The following is a 17,299-nucleotide window of genomic DNA, read 5'->3' as shown; positions in this document are numbered from 1 at the left end:
TTTAATCAAACTTGCACAAAACTTGTGTCACCATAAGATCTCGGTTCCTTTCTTGAACCGGCCAGATTCCATAATGGATTCCAGAGTAATGGCCCCTGAAAGGGCCAAAATTAGCTATTTTGACCTTGTCTGCACAATAGCAGCTTTATTTATGATTTGATTTTAACCAGACTTGCACAAAACTTGTATCACAACAAGATCTCGATTCCTTTCTTGAACTGGCCAGATTCCATCATGGGTTCCAGAGTTATGGCCCCTTAAAGGTCCAAAATTGGCCTTTTTGGCTTTTGCAGCCATATAGAGACTTCATTTATTGTTTTATTTGACACAAACTTCCAAAATATCTTCAAAAACAATAAATCTTGGATTCCTTGACAAATCAGATCCATTCGTAGGTTCCAGAGTTATTTTATCTTATATCTGATTACCTCCCCTGATTGTAATCAAAATTGATTTATATCAGTAAGTCCTTATAGGACTTATTTGAAATTTCATTATTGTCATTAGTTGGACTGAGCCAATGAGGGTAGATAACTATGGACTGATTTTATGTCAAATTACCTCCCTTTATTTCAAATTAAAATGGGTATATCACCGTAACTAATGAAGATACTGATCTGAAATTTCATTTATGTCAACAGATTTATTTGGCAGATCCTTCTTTTGTTCACTTACAATCATTTTTTTTTAATTACTTCTCTTTTACGTTACTTTAAATAGCTTATTTATAGTAACTTTTTTATTCTTGGCTGTAGGGAAAAACCTAGACCACTTTTCTGTGGTACAACATGGATGGTACCTCCACTTTTTAGGTGTATTTTGACATATCTGTACCTTGTAAGAATTTTTTTTTTCTTTTTGGTTTATTTTCTTCCCTTTGTTGTTCCTGTCCTTTGGACTTAGATATTTTTTCTGAGGACCTTCTTGTCCTCAAGTGCAATGATAACAGGTGAGCAATATAGGGCCATCATGGCCCTCTTGTTCTGTTTTTAGCTCACCTGTCACATAGTGACAAGGTGAGCTTTTGTGATCACCCTTCGTCCGTCGTCAGTCCGTCCGTGCGTCCGTCCGTCCGTCAACAATTTCTTGTCTGCACGATAGTGGTTTCATTTTTGATTTTATTTTAACCAAACTTGCACACAACTTGTATCACCATAAGATCACGGTTCCTTTCTTGAACTGGCCAGATCCCATTATGGGTTCCAGAGTTATGGCCCCTGAAAGGGCCAAAATTAGCTATTTTGACCTTGTCTGCACAATAGCAGCTTTATTTATGATTTGATTTTTACCAAACTGGCACACAACTTGTATCACCATAAGATCTTGGTTCCTTTCTTGAACTGGCCAGATCCCTTTACAGGTTCCAGAGTTATGGCCCCTGAAAGGGCCAGAGTTAGCTATTTTGACCTTGTCTGCACAATAGCAGCTTCATTTATGATTTTATTTTAAGCAAACTTGCACACAACTTGTATCACCATAAGATCTTGGTTCCTTTCTTGAACTGGCGAGATTCCATTATGGGTTCCAGAGTGATGGCCCCTGAAAGGGCCAGAATTAGCTATTTTGACCTTGTCTGCACAATAGCAGCTTCATTTATGATTTGAATTTAATCAAACTTGCAGAAAACTTGTGTCACCATAAGATCTTGGTTCCTTTCTTGAATCGGCCAGATCCCATAATGGGTTCCAGAGTTATGGCCCCTGAAAGGGCCAAAATTAGCTATTTTGACCTTGTCTGCACAATAGTAGCTTTATTTATGATTTGATTTTAACCAAAGTTGCACACAACTTGTATCACCACAAGATCTTGCTTCCTTTCTTCAGCTGGCCAGATTCCATCATGGGTTCCAGAATTATGACCCCTTAAAGGTCCAAAATTGGCTATTTTGGCTTTTGCAGCCATATAGAGACTTCATTTATGGTTTTATTTGATACAAACTTCCAAAATATCTTCAACAACAATAAATCTTTGATTCCATGACAAATCAGATCCAATCGTAGGTTCCAGAGTTATTTTATATCTGATTACCTCCCCTGATTGTAATCAAAATGTATTTATATCAGTAAGTACTTATAGGACTTATTTGAAATTTCATCATTGTTATTAGTTGGACTGAGACAATCAGGGTAGATAACTATGAACTGATTTTATGTCAAATTACCTCCCTTTATTTCAAATTAAAATGGGTATATCTCCATAACTAATTAAGATACTGATCTGAAATTTCATTTATGTCAACAGATTTATTTGGCAGATCCTTCTTTTGTTCACTTACAATATTTTTTTTTTTTTTAATTACTTCCCTTTTACATTACTATAAATAGCTTATTTTTAGTAACTTTTTTATTATTGGCCGTGGGGAAAAACCGAGACCACTTTTCTGTGGTACAACATGGATGGTACCTCTAATTTTTAGGTGTATGTTGACATATCTATACCTTGTAAGAATTTTTTTTTTCTTTTTGGTTAAATTTCTTCGCTTCGTTGGACTTAGATATTTTTTCTGAGGACCTTCTTGTCCTAAGTGCAATGATAACAGGTGAGCGATATAGGGCCATCATGGCCCTCTTGTTTGTTCTTTCTGGTCAAAAGTCTGAATTTTATGCCCAGAGTATTCATCATTTATTTACTTTTAGAAAGAAATAAGTAACTAAGATCGTGCTGTTTGAATTTTTACAAATGATTATATGAAAATTCGACCGTTTTTATAGAATTTTGCCTACATTTCGGTCGATATCTTATTAAAATCATTATAGAATTCAAATAGTATTATTTCTCAAGAGATGTTGAAAACTTGAAGCGAAAATGTTTAAAAAATGAATGCACTGTGCACGGTTTTTGTGTACGTGTCGATGTAAATTAGATATTTAATACGATAGGTCGCAGATGCTTGTGGAACGGAAAATTACCGGCATGACGTTTTGATATCTTTACGATTCGCGGGTAAATTCCAGTCAATCCAGGTAGCGACTGAACCATCTCAAAGTTTGTTGACGTTTTGGAGTTGTAATTTCTGAATTTTGGTAAAGTAAGGACGTAAAAAACCACTCGCCCGATCGGTCGAGTATACAGCGAGGTCCACTCGTCCTGCTCAGACTTTAACTCACCAGTGCGAGTGGGCGAGTGGAATTTTACACCCTGATTATCCCCCCTTTTTATTTAGAATTTTAGGTAATTTTGATGCATTTTCACTCTATCTCAATTATTATACCCCCACCAAACATGTTTGGTGAGGGCTATATAGGAGTCAGTTTTGTCGCGTCACGTCACGTCGCATCGCGTCCTGTCCCATCCCGAATCTATATCTCAGTTATTACTAAATGGATTGATTCAAACTTAAAGTAGGTGTTCCACCTTATCACCCACATCATGTGACACAAGGTGCATAACTCTTACACCAATTTTTCCTGAATTATGCCCCCTTTTACTTAGAATTTAAGGTTAATTTTGATGCATTTTCACTATATCTCAGTTATTACTAAATGGATTTGATATAAACTTAAAATAGATGTTCCACCTTATCACCCACATCATGTGACACAAGGTGCATAAGTAACGCTGACACTAATTTTTCATGAATTATGCCCCCTTTTACTTAGAATTTAAGGTTAATTTTGATGCATTTCAACTATATCTCACTTATTACGAAATGCATTTGTTTCAAACTTGAAGTAGTTGTTCCACATCATCACCCACATCATATGACACAAGGTGCATAACTCTTGCGCCAATATTTCCTGAATTATGCCCCCTTTTTGCCTCGAATTATATAGTGTTTTGATACACTTTATCTGTACCTCTCTTATTATTTGATATTTTTTAACACAGACAAGCTGTTGTGCAATACTCATCCTCCATTGGAGTCATTAAACACTCCAGTGACAATTCTTGACAGATTTAAATGTTTTTGGTACATAGGTGTACGAGGAGTGTTCGATATGAATTGCTTATTGTCCTCTAGCTCGATATCCACGTGGGGCACGATAAAAACCAATACCTACCTGTATAGGGTTATTCAGTACCTACACAACGGTGTTTAAATGTACATGTTAGACTAAGTGTAAGACATAAAATTTACCATTTGAATACACGCAATCATTGACCACTGTAGTAAAAATGGTTGGTAGAAGCGTCGACAAGAAAGATGAAATACGGGCTTACATCAAAGCTCGCTCAAAACTTGGTTGTTCTTTGAAGCAGCTGATGACTGAACTTTCTACTGCTTATGGACCTTCTTGTGTGTCTTATGACACAGTTCGGTGGTGGAAAAAGAAATTTGAGTCTGGTGTAGAGTCCATCAAAAATGCACCGAAATCAGGTAGGCCAAAATCTGCATCTCGTAAAGAAATCATTTCCAAAATAAAGGAAATCATTGAAGGAGATGCCAGATTTACAGTTCGTGATATTGCACGAAAGGTAGGCATATCACTATCAACGGTTCACCTTATTTTGAAGAAGCAATTGAAAGTCAGAAAGATTTCTGCTAGATGGGTGCCACATCTGTTGACTGATGAGCAAAAGAGGCAACGGGTTAAAGTGGCCAAAAAGCTGCTTCAAATGTTTCCAAAATATGACAAAAAGCAGTTTGCCAATGTCGTCACAGGTGATGAAACCTGGGTCCATTATTTTGAGCCCGTCAGAAAGGTTAGCAATAAGATCTGGGCCACTAAACACAGCAAACGCCCAATAATTGCCAAACGTTCTTTGAGTGCAAAGAAGGTTTTGTATGCAATCTTCTTCTCTGGTGAAGGAGTCGCAATAAAAGTGCCGGTGAAAAAGGGCAAAAGCATCGCCGGAAAGTACTACAAAGACGTAGTACTGAAGAAACTGAAAAAGTATTATCAGAAACGACGCCCTGCCACTGGTTTTAAACATGTCCGTCTTCTACATGACAATGCCCCCACTTATACCTCCGCAATAGTTACGGCGTTTTTGAAGAAAGAAAAAGTAACTGTTTTGCCTCACCCCCCGTATTCCCCAGACCTTGCCCCATGTGATTTCTTTTTGTTTCCGAAATTGAAATCATTCCTTGCTAGGCGGAAATACCAGTCCCGACAGGCACTTGGATCTGTCATTCATCAGTACCTTATTACTGTGCCCAAATCAGCGTACCGTGTCGCCTTCAAGAAGTGGATACATCGGCTGAAACTTTGCATTTCTAGCCACGGGGAGTACTTCGAGGGCATGAAATGAGCCCTTTTGGGCTAACTTGAAATTTGAAGTCTCCAGATAGAAATAAGCAATTCATTTCGAACATCCCTCGTAACATCATAAAATACAGGTTAAGTTCGACTTTGGCTACAAACCACCGATTATGTTTGTAGTTATGGTCCCTTTCCAACTTAAAATTTGTCAAATTCATGGTTGTCGGACAATAACTCACAAAAGGCTTGACAGATTAAGATAAATTTTAGTACACATGTGTAACATCATAAAATACAGGTCAAGTTTGATTTAAATTGCACCTTCTTGTGGCCATGTGTCAGAATAATTTGTATATTTGATATATTGATAACGTGACACATAAGCACAGGTAGTGCTTGACTCCCCTTTCATGTAATAATTGCTATTATTATTGTTGAATTGCTGTAAATAATAGAATTAGGGTCATTTGTGGCTTATTTGGGTTCATTATATGAATAGATGGATCCCAGCATCACACATTATGTCATATACAAAAGTTAAAGGGAACCAGATATTTGATAGAGCAAGTACACGTTGTAAAACGTTATGTTTAAATTTGGACCAATCAGAAACAAGTTCTAAAAATAGCAGGTCTGCTGGGGTATAAATAGGTAGGTGGATGACGGAGAAGGCATTTGGTATCCAGCGGTTGAAGAAGACACATCGAGGATTCAACTAATAATTTATCCCAGTACCTTGATAAGGAGAATATTGCAGTTACCCTGTCAGGGTGGATAAGTTATTAAAAAGAAGACTTTGGAAGTTCGTAGTCTAAAGAAGAGTTGCAGAATTTCAACCAAGTTTCGAGCTATAGGGCCAGCGCATAGAAGTTTTACCTTAAGGGTAGTTGAATGCTATATACGATAGCATATATAGGCTGAGCATCGGGAAGCTGAGACAGAGACCCAGAGTTTGGTAATCTACTGAGATAGTAAGAGAGTTCCAGCTTATAGACGGTTCAGCATTACTGGCGAAGTACAGCCAAGGCATCGGGGATATACCTATATGGTAGTTGAATGCTACATATGATAGCATAAAGGCGCTGAGCATCCAGGAGTCAGGGCAATCATACAGAGTTTGAGAGGACAGAGGCCGAGCATCTATGCGATAGGACTCGTATGTTGTTGATTCAAAGACATTGTCTGATGGGAACTTCAACAAAAAGACCAGTCAAGTATAGAGTCTCCAGCCTATAGGAATTTGAGCTAATTGAAAATTTTTAGTTTGAAACATTTAGTGATTTGCCTGATCCCTGAAGTTGTCTTGCTCATAATTAAAATCATTTACGAATCATTGGTACATGAATCATTTAGGCAAGGTAGCCAGAGGAAAATTCTATATATGAGATATTTGGTCTCACCAGCTCTACGTTTTAACAAAGGACATTCTATTTTGTTTGTCAGCTAGTCTAAGACATAGTCACCTTAGCGATTGGACCCAATTCAATGTTTAAGATACTAAAGGCGTAGGCACTTCCCTGGGTCATATAACTTGTATCCTGGCACCATGTCTTTCTTATGGTTGCCATTCTTCTGTTACAAGACCGTATTGTGGGTGTATTTGTCACTCCTGTGACAGTTCTAGTTTCTAAATGGATGTGATTCAGACTTGATATAGTTGTTTCACATCATCAACCACATCATTTGACACAAGGGCCATAACTCTGGCACCTACATTTGATGAATTATCTCCCTTTTTAGCTCACCTGAGCACAGAGTGCTCAGGGTGAGGTATTGTGACCAGTCATTGTCCGGCATCCGTCGGCGTGGGTCAGTCATCTGTCATCCGTCGTCCGTCAACATTTGCCTTGTGAACACTCTAGAGGCCATAGTTGTGACCCAATCTATATGAAACTTGGTCAGAATGTTTGTCTTGATGATCTCTAGGTCAAGTTCGAAACTGGGTCATGTGGGTCAAAAACTAGGTCACTAGGTCAAATCAAAGGAAAAGCTTGTGAACACTCTAGAGGCCACAGTTGTGACCCAATCTTTATGAAACTTGATCAAAATGTTTGTTTTGATGATCTCTAGGTCAAGTTCAAATCTGGGTCATGTGGGGTCAAAAACTAGGTCACGATCAAATCAAAGGAAAAGCTTGTGAACACTCTAGAGGCTACAGTTTTGATCAATCTTCATGAAACTTAGTCAGAATGTTTGTCTTGATGATCTCTATATCAAATTTGAAACAGGGTGATGTGGAGTCAGAAACTGGGTCAGTAGGCCAGATCACAGGAAAAGCTTGTGAACACTCTAGAGGCCAATATTTTGACTCCATCTTTATAAAACTTGGTCAGAATGTTTGTCTTGATGATTTCTAGGTCAAATTTGAAACTGGGCCATGTGGAATCAAAACTAGGTCACTAGGTCAAATCAAAGGAAAAGCTTGTGAACACTCCAGAGACCACAGTTGTGACCCAGTCTTTATGAAGCTTGGTCAGAATCTTTTTCTTGATGACTTCTAGGTCAGGTTTGAATCTGGGTCATGTGGGGTCAAATACTAGGTCACCTGGTCAAATCAAAGGAAAAGCTTATGAACACTGTTGAGGCCACAATTATGACTCAATCTTCTTTAAACTTGGTCAGAATATTTGGCTTAATAATCTCTAGGTCAAGTTTGAAACTGGGTCATGTGAGGTCAAAAACTAGGTCAGTAGCCCACATAATAGGAAAAGCTTGTGAACACTCTAGAGGCCACAGTTTTGACCAAGTCTTAATTAATCTTGATCAGAATGTTTGTCTTGATGATCTCTAGGTCAAGTTTGAATCTGGGTCATGTGGGATCAGAAACAAGGTCACCAGGTCAAATCAAGGAATAAGCTTGTTTGAACTGTAAGGGGTACATTTTTTACTCTATCTTCATAAAACATGGTCAGAATGTTTGTTGTCATGAATTCTTTAATGATTTTAAATCTGGGTCACCTGGGATCAAAAACTAGGTCACTAGGTCAAATCAAAGGAGAAGCTTGTATACTCTCTGGAGGCTACATTTTGGCTCCAATCTTCCCGTTACGTTGTCAGAATGTTTGTTTTCAAAATGTTCAAATCTGGGTCATGTTGGGTAAAAAACTAGGTCACTAGGTCAAATCAAAGAAAATGCTTGTTTACACTCAAGGCCACGTTTTTTGGTCCAATCTTAATGAAAATTGGTCAAAATATTTGTTTCCATGAAATCACTTGGTAAAACGTTTACACTGTTATGGTGTGTTACTCAGGTGAGCGACCTAGGGCCATCTTGGCCCTCTTGTTACTTAAAATTTCAGGTTAAAGTTTTGGTGCATTTTAACTTTATCTCTATTATTATCAAATGGATTTGATTTAAATCATCACACACATCATATGAAACAAGGGGCATAACTCTTGCATGAATATTTCATTAATTATACTCCCTTTTTACTCAGAATTTCAGTTTAATTTTGATGTGTTTTTTTTTTCACCATTTCACTGTTGTTACTAAATGGATTTGATTCATACTTAAAAATGGTTGTTCCACATCATCACCCACTCATGTGACACAAGGGTAAATTTATTAGCTCACCTGTCACATAGTGACAAGGTGAGCTTTTGTGATCACCCTTCGTCCGTCGTCCGTCGTCAGTCCGTCCGTGCGTCTCGTGCGTCCGTCCGTCTATCAACAATTTCTTGTCTGCACGATAGTGGTTTCATTTATGATTTTATTTTAACCAAACTTGCACACAACTTGTATCACCATAAGATCTCGGTTCCTTTCTTGAACTGGCCAGATCCCATTATAGGGTCCAGAGTTATGGCCCCTGAAAGGGCCAGAATTAGCTATTTTGACCTTGTCTGCACAATAGCAGCTTTATTTATGACTTGATTTTTACCAAACTGGCACACAACTTGTATCACCATAAGATCTTGGTTCCTTTCTTGAACCAGTCAGATTCCATTATGGGTTCCAGAGTTACGGCCCCTGAAAGGGCCAGAATTAACTATTTTGACCTTATCTGCACAGTAGCAGCTTCATTTATGATTTTATTTTAAGCAAACTTGCACAAAACTTATATCACCATAACATCTTGGTTCCTTTCTTGAACTGGCCGGATTCCTTTATGGGTTCCCAGGGTTGTCAATAAGAACCGGCTGCCGGCCGAAATGGACGGTTCAAATGGCATTTGGGCCGGTTCAATTTCGCAAAAAAAAAAAAAAAAAAAATCGGGCCTAAAAAGCTTAACCCGCCGACCATAGTATTTTTAAAGTTTTTTCACGTTTCTGTCACGAAAATATCATTTGTATAAAGAACTCTCCATCCAGTCTAAAAATCAATATTACCCGCAGCCGTTTCCGTTCATAATACACAGCGTGTCATCACGGGCGATGTTCAATCGCCGAGCGACATGTCATAGTGTATTTCATGCACTGCCACGTGCCTGTCGGTCTTTGACTCGAGTTAAAACACGCCATAAACCAATGACAGCTTTGGATGTAGAACGCGTGACGTATTTTATCGGCAAAACTATTTAAGCTCCGCCTTTACAAATGATGATATACGTACGTCATAATTGACGGAATCCAAGCTAACGTCAAAGAGATGAAAATCAAGTTTCACGGACTGAAATAATATTAGAGATCTACATGCAAAAATATTCAGCAGTTATCGTAGTGTCAAAGTTATATTTTGTAGCAAAAACTTCGGAAGAAAGAGTGATGGGACATCCGCGATAATTTCCAAGAATTTTGAAATCATGAGTGACGGTCCCGATTTAAAAGAAAAGACAACAAAAAACTAAACAAAGAAATTATCCACAAACTCCTTTATATTTAATAATCCAACATCGCTTATAACTAATCTGTAAACAACAATTTTCGGATATTTTCACACCTATTTACCCCTGTCGAGTGCTGTTTATTGCATTATATAACAAAGCCAGGTGTTTGATTATAATGTGTGACAACTGAGACAGATATTTAATTTCTATCAAAAAATATTAATCACAATCAAATTTAGATCAGAAAATATATTGGCTTTTACCTTTTTCTATAACTTTTTGAAATCGAAAGTACAGTAGTTGTCGCGGTATCAGCCGGCCGATTTTTGATAAATATTTCTCTTAAATCATTTTAATAAGAAGAAATGTCATGGTAAATTTTATATCAGATACTGTCAAATGCTGTTAAACTGTCTTTGCACCATCATAATTTGTCAAACACATGATCCTTTAAACTGGAGATTTGGTCAATGTCTACGAAAGTGTAACAGTATCCGGACATAAAATTTTGGATATCTGGATTTTGATCAATGAAAAATCGAGGCTAGGGGTTTTGGATACGGATAGGCGGGGATGAGAATGAAACAGTTAATTTTCTATGCCTAAACTTGTATTATTTCTAACTCTGTACATTTTGTTTTGATTGTTCTAACTTGACATTTTTTATCATGCCAAATTGTAAAAATTCATCTGGAGAATCTTGTTCCCCACAAAAGAAATATGAGTACAGGTTTAATTCTGAGTAGAGTTTTGAATTAAATTATACAGTAGTTTAATAACTATTTAATTTTGCAAAGAAGTACAACAAAGAGTTGAAGTGTGGTGACAAGTTAGATATTAGCATTTCAGGACTTGAAAAATGCATTCATGAACATGTAAACTCATTTTTATTATTATCTCCAAATTTACCAGGTGAGCTTATAAAAATGTGAAAATAAGGGTATATTGTATTTAAAAATGTAGTGGAAAAGATGTTCTTTAATGCTTCCAAAATGCCCCAGAATGCAGGAAATGAAGCGCTGAATTTCAAAATTTTCCCGGGGAGCATGCCCCCGGACCCCCCCCCTAGCTGGCCGCCTACTTTTCTATTTCAGCCTGTTCAACAAAAACTTATTGACAACCCTGGGTTCCAGAGTTCTGGCCCCTGAAAGGGCCAGAATTAGCTATTTTGACCTTGTCTGCACAATAGCAGCTTCATTTATGATTTGATTTTAACTAGACTTGCACAAAACTTGTATCACCACAAGATCTTAGTTCCTTTCTTGAACTGGCCAGATTCCATCATGGGTTCCAGAGTTATGGCCCCTTAAAGGTCCAAAATTGGCTATTTTGGCTTTTGCAGCCATATAGAGACTTCATTTATGGTTTTATTTGATATAAACTTCCAAAATATCTTCAACAACAACAAATCTTGGATTCCATGACAAATCAGATCCATTCGTATGTTCCAGAGTTATTTTATATCTGATTACCTCCCCTGATTGTAATCAAAATAGATTTATATCAGTAAGTACTTATAGGACTTATTTGAAATTTCATTATTGTCATTAGTTGGACTGAGCCAATGAGGGTAGATAACTATGGACTGATTTTATGTCAAATTACCTCCCTTTATTTCAAATTAAAATGGGTATATCTCCGTAACTAATGAAGATACTGATCTGAAATTTCATTTATGTCAACAGATTTATTTGGCAGATCCTTCTTTTGTTCACTTACAATATTTTTTTTTTTTTAATTACTTCCCTTTTACGTTACTATAAATATCTTATTTTTAGTAACTTTTTTGTTATTGGCCGTAGGGAAAAACCGAGACCACTTTTCTGTGGTACAACATAGATGGTACCTCCAATTTTTAGGTGTATTTTGACATATCTGTACCTTGTAAGAATTTGTTTTTCTTTTTGGTTAAATTTCTTCCCTTTGTTGTTCCTGTCCTTTGGATTTAGATATTTTTTCTGAGGACCTTCTTGTCCTCAAGTGCAATGATAACAGGTGAGCGATATAGGGCCATCATGGCCCTCTTGTTTAATTATTATGCTGGCACCAATATGTTACGTGTTTTGCCCTCTTTTTACTTAGAATTTTAGGTTCAAGTTGTGATGCACTTTTGTTCTATCTCGGTTATTACCAAATAGATTTGATTCAAACTTAAAATAATAATTCCAAATTATTAGCCACATGATGCAATAGATGATGCATTACTTTTGCAGAAATTTTCTATGAATTATGTCTCATTTATACTCATTTAGTGTTCGAATACGCTTTGTTTCTGTTATTACTGAATACATCTAAAAGACTTCTCTTTGTCTCTGTTACTACACAGACTTAAGCTATTTTTAGCTCGACTATTCGAAGAATAAGTAGAGCTATCCTACTCACCACGGCGTCGGCGTCGGCGTCGGTGTCGGCGTCGGCGTCGGCGTCGGCGTCACACCTTGGTTAAGTTTTTCGTACCAGTCCACATTTTGACAAAGTCTTTTGAGATAAAGCTTTGAAACTTTCAACACTTGTTTACCATCATCATGGCCAGTTATAGGCAAGAGCACATAACTCCATCAAGGATTTTGGCTGAATTATGGCCCTTTTGACTTAGAAATCATGGTTAAATTTTTCGTACCACTTCATATTTTGACAAAGTCTTTTAAGATAAAGCTTTGAAACTTTCAACACTTGTTTACCATCATCATGGCCAGTTATAGGCAAGAGTACATTACTCCATTAGGGATTTTGGCTGAATTATGGCCCCTTTCGACTTAGAAATCTTGGTTAAGTTTTTCGTACCAGTTCATATTTAGACAAAGTCTTTTGAGATAAAGCTTTGAAACTTTCAACACTTGTTAACCATCACCATGTCCAGTTATAGGCAAGAGCACATAACTCCATCAAGGAATTTGGCTGAATTATGGCCCTTTTTGACTTAGAAATCTGGGTTAATATTTCGTACCAGTTCATATTTTGACAAAGTCTTTTGAGATAAAGCTTTGAAACTTTTAACACCTGTTTACCATCACCATGTCCAGTTATAGGCAAGAGTATGTAACTCCATCAAGGATTTTGGCTGAATTATAGCCCTTTTTTGACTTAGAAATCTTGGTTAAGTTTTTCGTACCAGTTCATATTTTTTGTAAAGTGTTTGACATATGGCTTTGAAACTTATGTCACTTGTTTAGTATAATAGTCTCTATCTGTAGGAAAGAGAACATAACTCTGTCATCTATTTTGGCTGAATTATGGCCCTTTTTGGACTTTGAAATTGGTTCTGTTTTCATACAAGTCCATGTTTTGTCAAAACTATTTGACATATGGCTTTTAAACTTTGAACACTTGTTTATCATTATGATTTCCATCTGTAGGCAAGAGTACATAACTATTTTGACTGAATTATGGCCCTTTTTGGACTTTGAAATTGGCTCATATATTGTCATTTAGTGCAAGACTTATCGAAATCAAAGTAATACAGGAACATTGTTTGTCTAATCTATTTATTTCTTTTGTCTGAATATCCGTGGAAATATTTTGACCCCATTCTTCAATCAATTCTTCGAATAGTCGAGCGCGCTGTCATCAGACAGCTCTTGTTAGCTCACCAGGGGACCGGTCATTGTCTGTCGTCGTCCGTTGCCCATCAACATTTGCCATATTAACACTCTAGAGGCCACATTTATGATCCTATCTTCATGAAACTTGGTCAAAATGTTTATCTTGATGATCTTTAGGCCAAGTTCGAAACTGGTTCATGTTGGGTCAAAAACTAGGTCACCCGGTCAAATCGAAGGAAAAGTTTGTTAACACTCTAGAGAACATAATTTAAGTTTAAAACTTGTGGGAATTGTTCAAAGTGTTTGTTTTGATGAAATCTAGGTCAGATTTGAATATGGGTCATCTTGGATCAAAAACTAGGTCACTAGGTCAAATCAAAGATAAACCTTGTGTATGCAATAGGGGCTGCATTTTTCATCTGATATGCATGAAACTTGGTCAGAATGTTTGTTTCTATGAAATCTGGGATAAATTTTTATCTGGGTCACATGTGATCAAAAACTAGGTCACCAGGTAAAATCAAAGAAAAAGCTTGTTTACACTCTAGGGGCCACATTTTTTATTCAGTCTTCATAAAACTTGGTCAGAATGTTTGGTGTCATGAATTCTTATATGATTTCGAATCTGGGTCATGTAGGATAAAAAACTAGGTCACTTGGTAAAATCCAAGGAAAAGCTTCTTTACACTCTAGAGGCCACTTTTTTGCTCCAATCTTTGTCAGAATAATTGTTTTCATGAAGTCTTGTATGATTTTGAATCTTGGTCATGTGGGGTCAAAAACTAGCTCACTAGGTCAAATCAAAGAAAATGCTTGTATACACTCAGGTCACATTTTTGGTCCAATCTTATTGAAAATGTTTGAATATTTGTCTTCATGAAATCTCAAGTTATAAATTGGGTCCAATTGAGTAAAAAAACTAGGTCACTAGGCTAAATCGAAGAAAAATCTTGTTTACACTCTAGAGGCCACATTTTTGCTCCAATCTTCATGAGAGTCAGAATGTTTATCTCTTTGAAAACTCTGACGAGTTTAAAACTGGGTTATGTGGTGTCAAAAACTGGGTCACTAGGTCAGACATGTTTACACTGGTGTGTTACTCTGGTGAGCAACCTAGGGCCATCTTGGCCCTCTTCTTTCAATATCTTCATCCACATTGGAGTTGTACACTCCAGTGACAGCTCCAGTTTCCTCAGATGTGCCTAATTTCACTATCCAGCATCAACATAGTCGAGCATGCTGTCTCCTGTGACAGCTCTTGTTTTATTACTATAAACAGAAATGTTCTACATGGTTAGACTATGTGTTATGCACATGACCCATGGTTGTTTGTCAAAGGTCAATGTCATTATTGAAGGTCATGTAAAATTGGTTCTGCTCCATAACTTTTATGTTCATTGATGGAATTTCTTAGTACTGCACCCAAATGTTCCCCATGAAGAGACAATGTGTCGCGTACATGATCCATGCTTGTAGGTCAAGGTCACTATTGAAATTTATGTAAAAATAATGTTTGTTTCTTAGCTCATTGAAGCCTTTTTAGTCCTAACACTGTTGCCAACAACCACAAGGGACGAACACTAACAATTTTAGTCTACCACCAGTAGGGGAGTTCTGTATTGCCACTGCAATACCCGGTCACTTGTTTATATACATTTTATGTTGACTGATTAAGATAATATTGTTTAAATGCATGTTAATATTCAGTTTGTTCTGTACAAGTCAGTTCTGAAAAAGTGTCTTTGTTTTTCTGTTCTTAGATATTGAGTATCGTTGGGTAGAGGAGTATTTTCCATTCACACATCCTTCCTGGGAGCTTGAAATTATGTATAAAGGCAAGTGGATGGAAGTTTTAGGATGTGGGGTCATACGCCAAGAGATTTTACAGAAAGGTAACCAATCTGTCTTATGGTTTCATTGCACAGAAATGTAACATTCTCAAAAGATTTCTTTTTGAATAGTTAACAAAATCCCCTCCATGGAGGGAACAACTTTTTTCAAGTCAAGACCATGGCATGTGTCTAGGCTGATACCATCTGTACAACCACCTGTATATTGTTACTTTTGATACAGATTTCAATACTAAAGATATTTGTTCAAGCAAGCAACTAAACTCAGGTGAGCGATATAGGGCCATCATGGCCCACTTGTTATATATTATTATATATGAAAGTATATAAATGTTGACACAGTACTAATTTGATAATTTTAATAAATCATTAATATAGATATATCAAATTATCAAACGGCAGATTTCTTAATAAGCAGATTTTCACGTGTTTCTGAAGAGTTTTGATATCATAGATTTAGGTTTCTGCCATTCTCCGAGCAAAACAGATAGTTCCCGAGTACAGATGTACGAAACGGGGATTAGGAACAACCAAATTCGCACGGTGTTTGGGTAAATATCGACCCATCCGAAAAAACTACCGCGAGTGCCTCTTAACTGGGATTACGGGCCATTTTAATAGCCTAGAGGTGAGTAGGGGGCCTTTTATAAACAAGGGGCCATGGCCATCTGTTATTTGCTGTAAATGAGTCACAGGGCCTCAGGGGAGGTAAAAAATGTGTTTTCAAGGAATGGCCCATTACACAATGTGTCCAAAACTATGGGGGAGGACCCTTAAGTGGCCATTTTGGTTGATCAGCAGGTTATTGGAGGCCAACAAAATATTGGGGGCCATTGTTGACCCCCTAAAAAATGGCTGTTTGGCTGTTGGCCAACTGACCGAAAGTAGTGGACCGTCCGCGCCTTTAACAGAAACATTTTTAAATTGCATTTTTTGAAACTCTTTATTTCTGATCAATTTCTAAATCTGGCAGTGCACAGGAAGTGCCCCTGCATCCACAATTTTGAAGCAATCTTTGGTCACAAGACCTCGGATGAGTTCGATTATGGGCTAGAACAGATCAGTCTGTCCAGATTTATGTGCCCTTGACTGACAAAATTTGCTATATTTCACTTTGTTTACACTCTGGCATCTTCATTTCTTCACCAATCCTAATCATATTTATGTAGAATGTGTATGACTTCAAGATCTTGGATGGGTTAGATTATTAGTGAAATCGGGCTGGTAGGACCAGAGTTATGTGCCCTTGATTTACAAAAATTACTCTATTTTACGTTGTTTACACTCAAGCACCTTCATTTCTTCACCAAAATATATTTACACAGAATGTATTGCCATAAGATCTTAGATGAGTTCAATTTTGAACAAAATCAGACAAGTAGGGCCAGAGTTATGGGCCCTTGATTTTGCAAAAATCCCTATATTTTACCTTGTTTACACTATAACACCTTCATTCATTCAGCAATCCAAATCATATAAATACAGAATGTGTATGAGCATAAGATCTCAGATGAGTTCAATTGTGAGTGAAATCTAACCATTAGGACTAGAGTTACTCACCGTTTATTTTACAGAAATTGCTATATTTTCCCTTGTTTACACTCAAGCAACTTTATGTCTTCAACAATCCAAATAATATTTACACAGAATGTGTATGATTAAAAGATCTTGGAAGAGTTCCAAGAGCTAAATCAGTTTAGTAGAACCAGAGTTATGTACCCTTGATATTTCACATTGTTTTGCTTTTTTCATTCTTCGCCAATCCTAATCATGTGTATGTGATTGATTTGAAAGTTCAAGTATATGTCTTCAGGTGGTCTTAGATTATCAGGGTAGATAACTCTGGACTAATTATGTCTCCCCCCACTGGGGGAGACATACTGTTTTTGGCCTGTCCATCTGTTCGTCCTTCCGTCCGTCACACTTCATTTCCGATCAGTAACTGGAGAACCATTTGATCTAGATCCTTCAAACATCCTTGAAAACCATTTCTGATC

At 37.1% G+C, this 17,299-nt stretch overlaps 1 protein-coding gene across 1 annotated transcript in view; it reads left to right on the top strand.

The window, feature by feature from the left end:
• The window catches only part of LOC128555020 (phenylalanine--tRNA ligase, mitochondrial-like), a gene marked incomplete at both ends in the record, with an annotated part of 40,095 nt that extends 24,714 nt beyond the window's left edge, over positions 1–15,381 (top strand). Inside the window, one exon of the mRNA XM_053536372.1 lies at positions 15,213–15,381. Within this exon, the coding sequence (XP_053392347.1) occupies positions 15,213–15,381 (169 nt within the window). The remainder of the gene's footprint in view (positions 1–15,212) is intronic.
• Between the last annotated feature and the right edge of the window lie 1,918 nt (positions 15,382–17,299).

This window comes from Mercenaria mercenaria, unplaced genomic scaffold, assembly GCF_021730395.1.
Source record: "Mercenaria mercenaria strain notata unplaced genomic scaffold, MADL_Memer_1 contig_95, whole genome shotgun sequence".
Taxonomy (NCBI): domain Eukaryota; kingdom Metazoa; phylum Mollusca; class Bivalvia; order Venerida; family Veneridae; genus Mercenaria; species Mercenaria mercenaria.
This window is presented reverse-complemented; position numbering and strand designations above follow the sequence as displayed.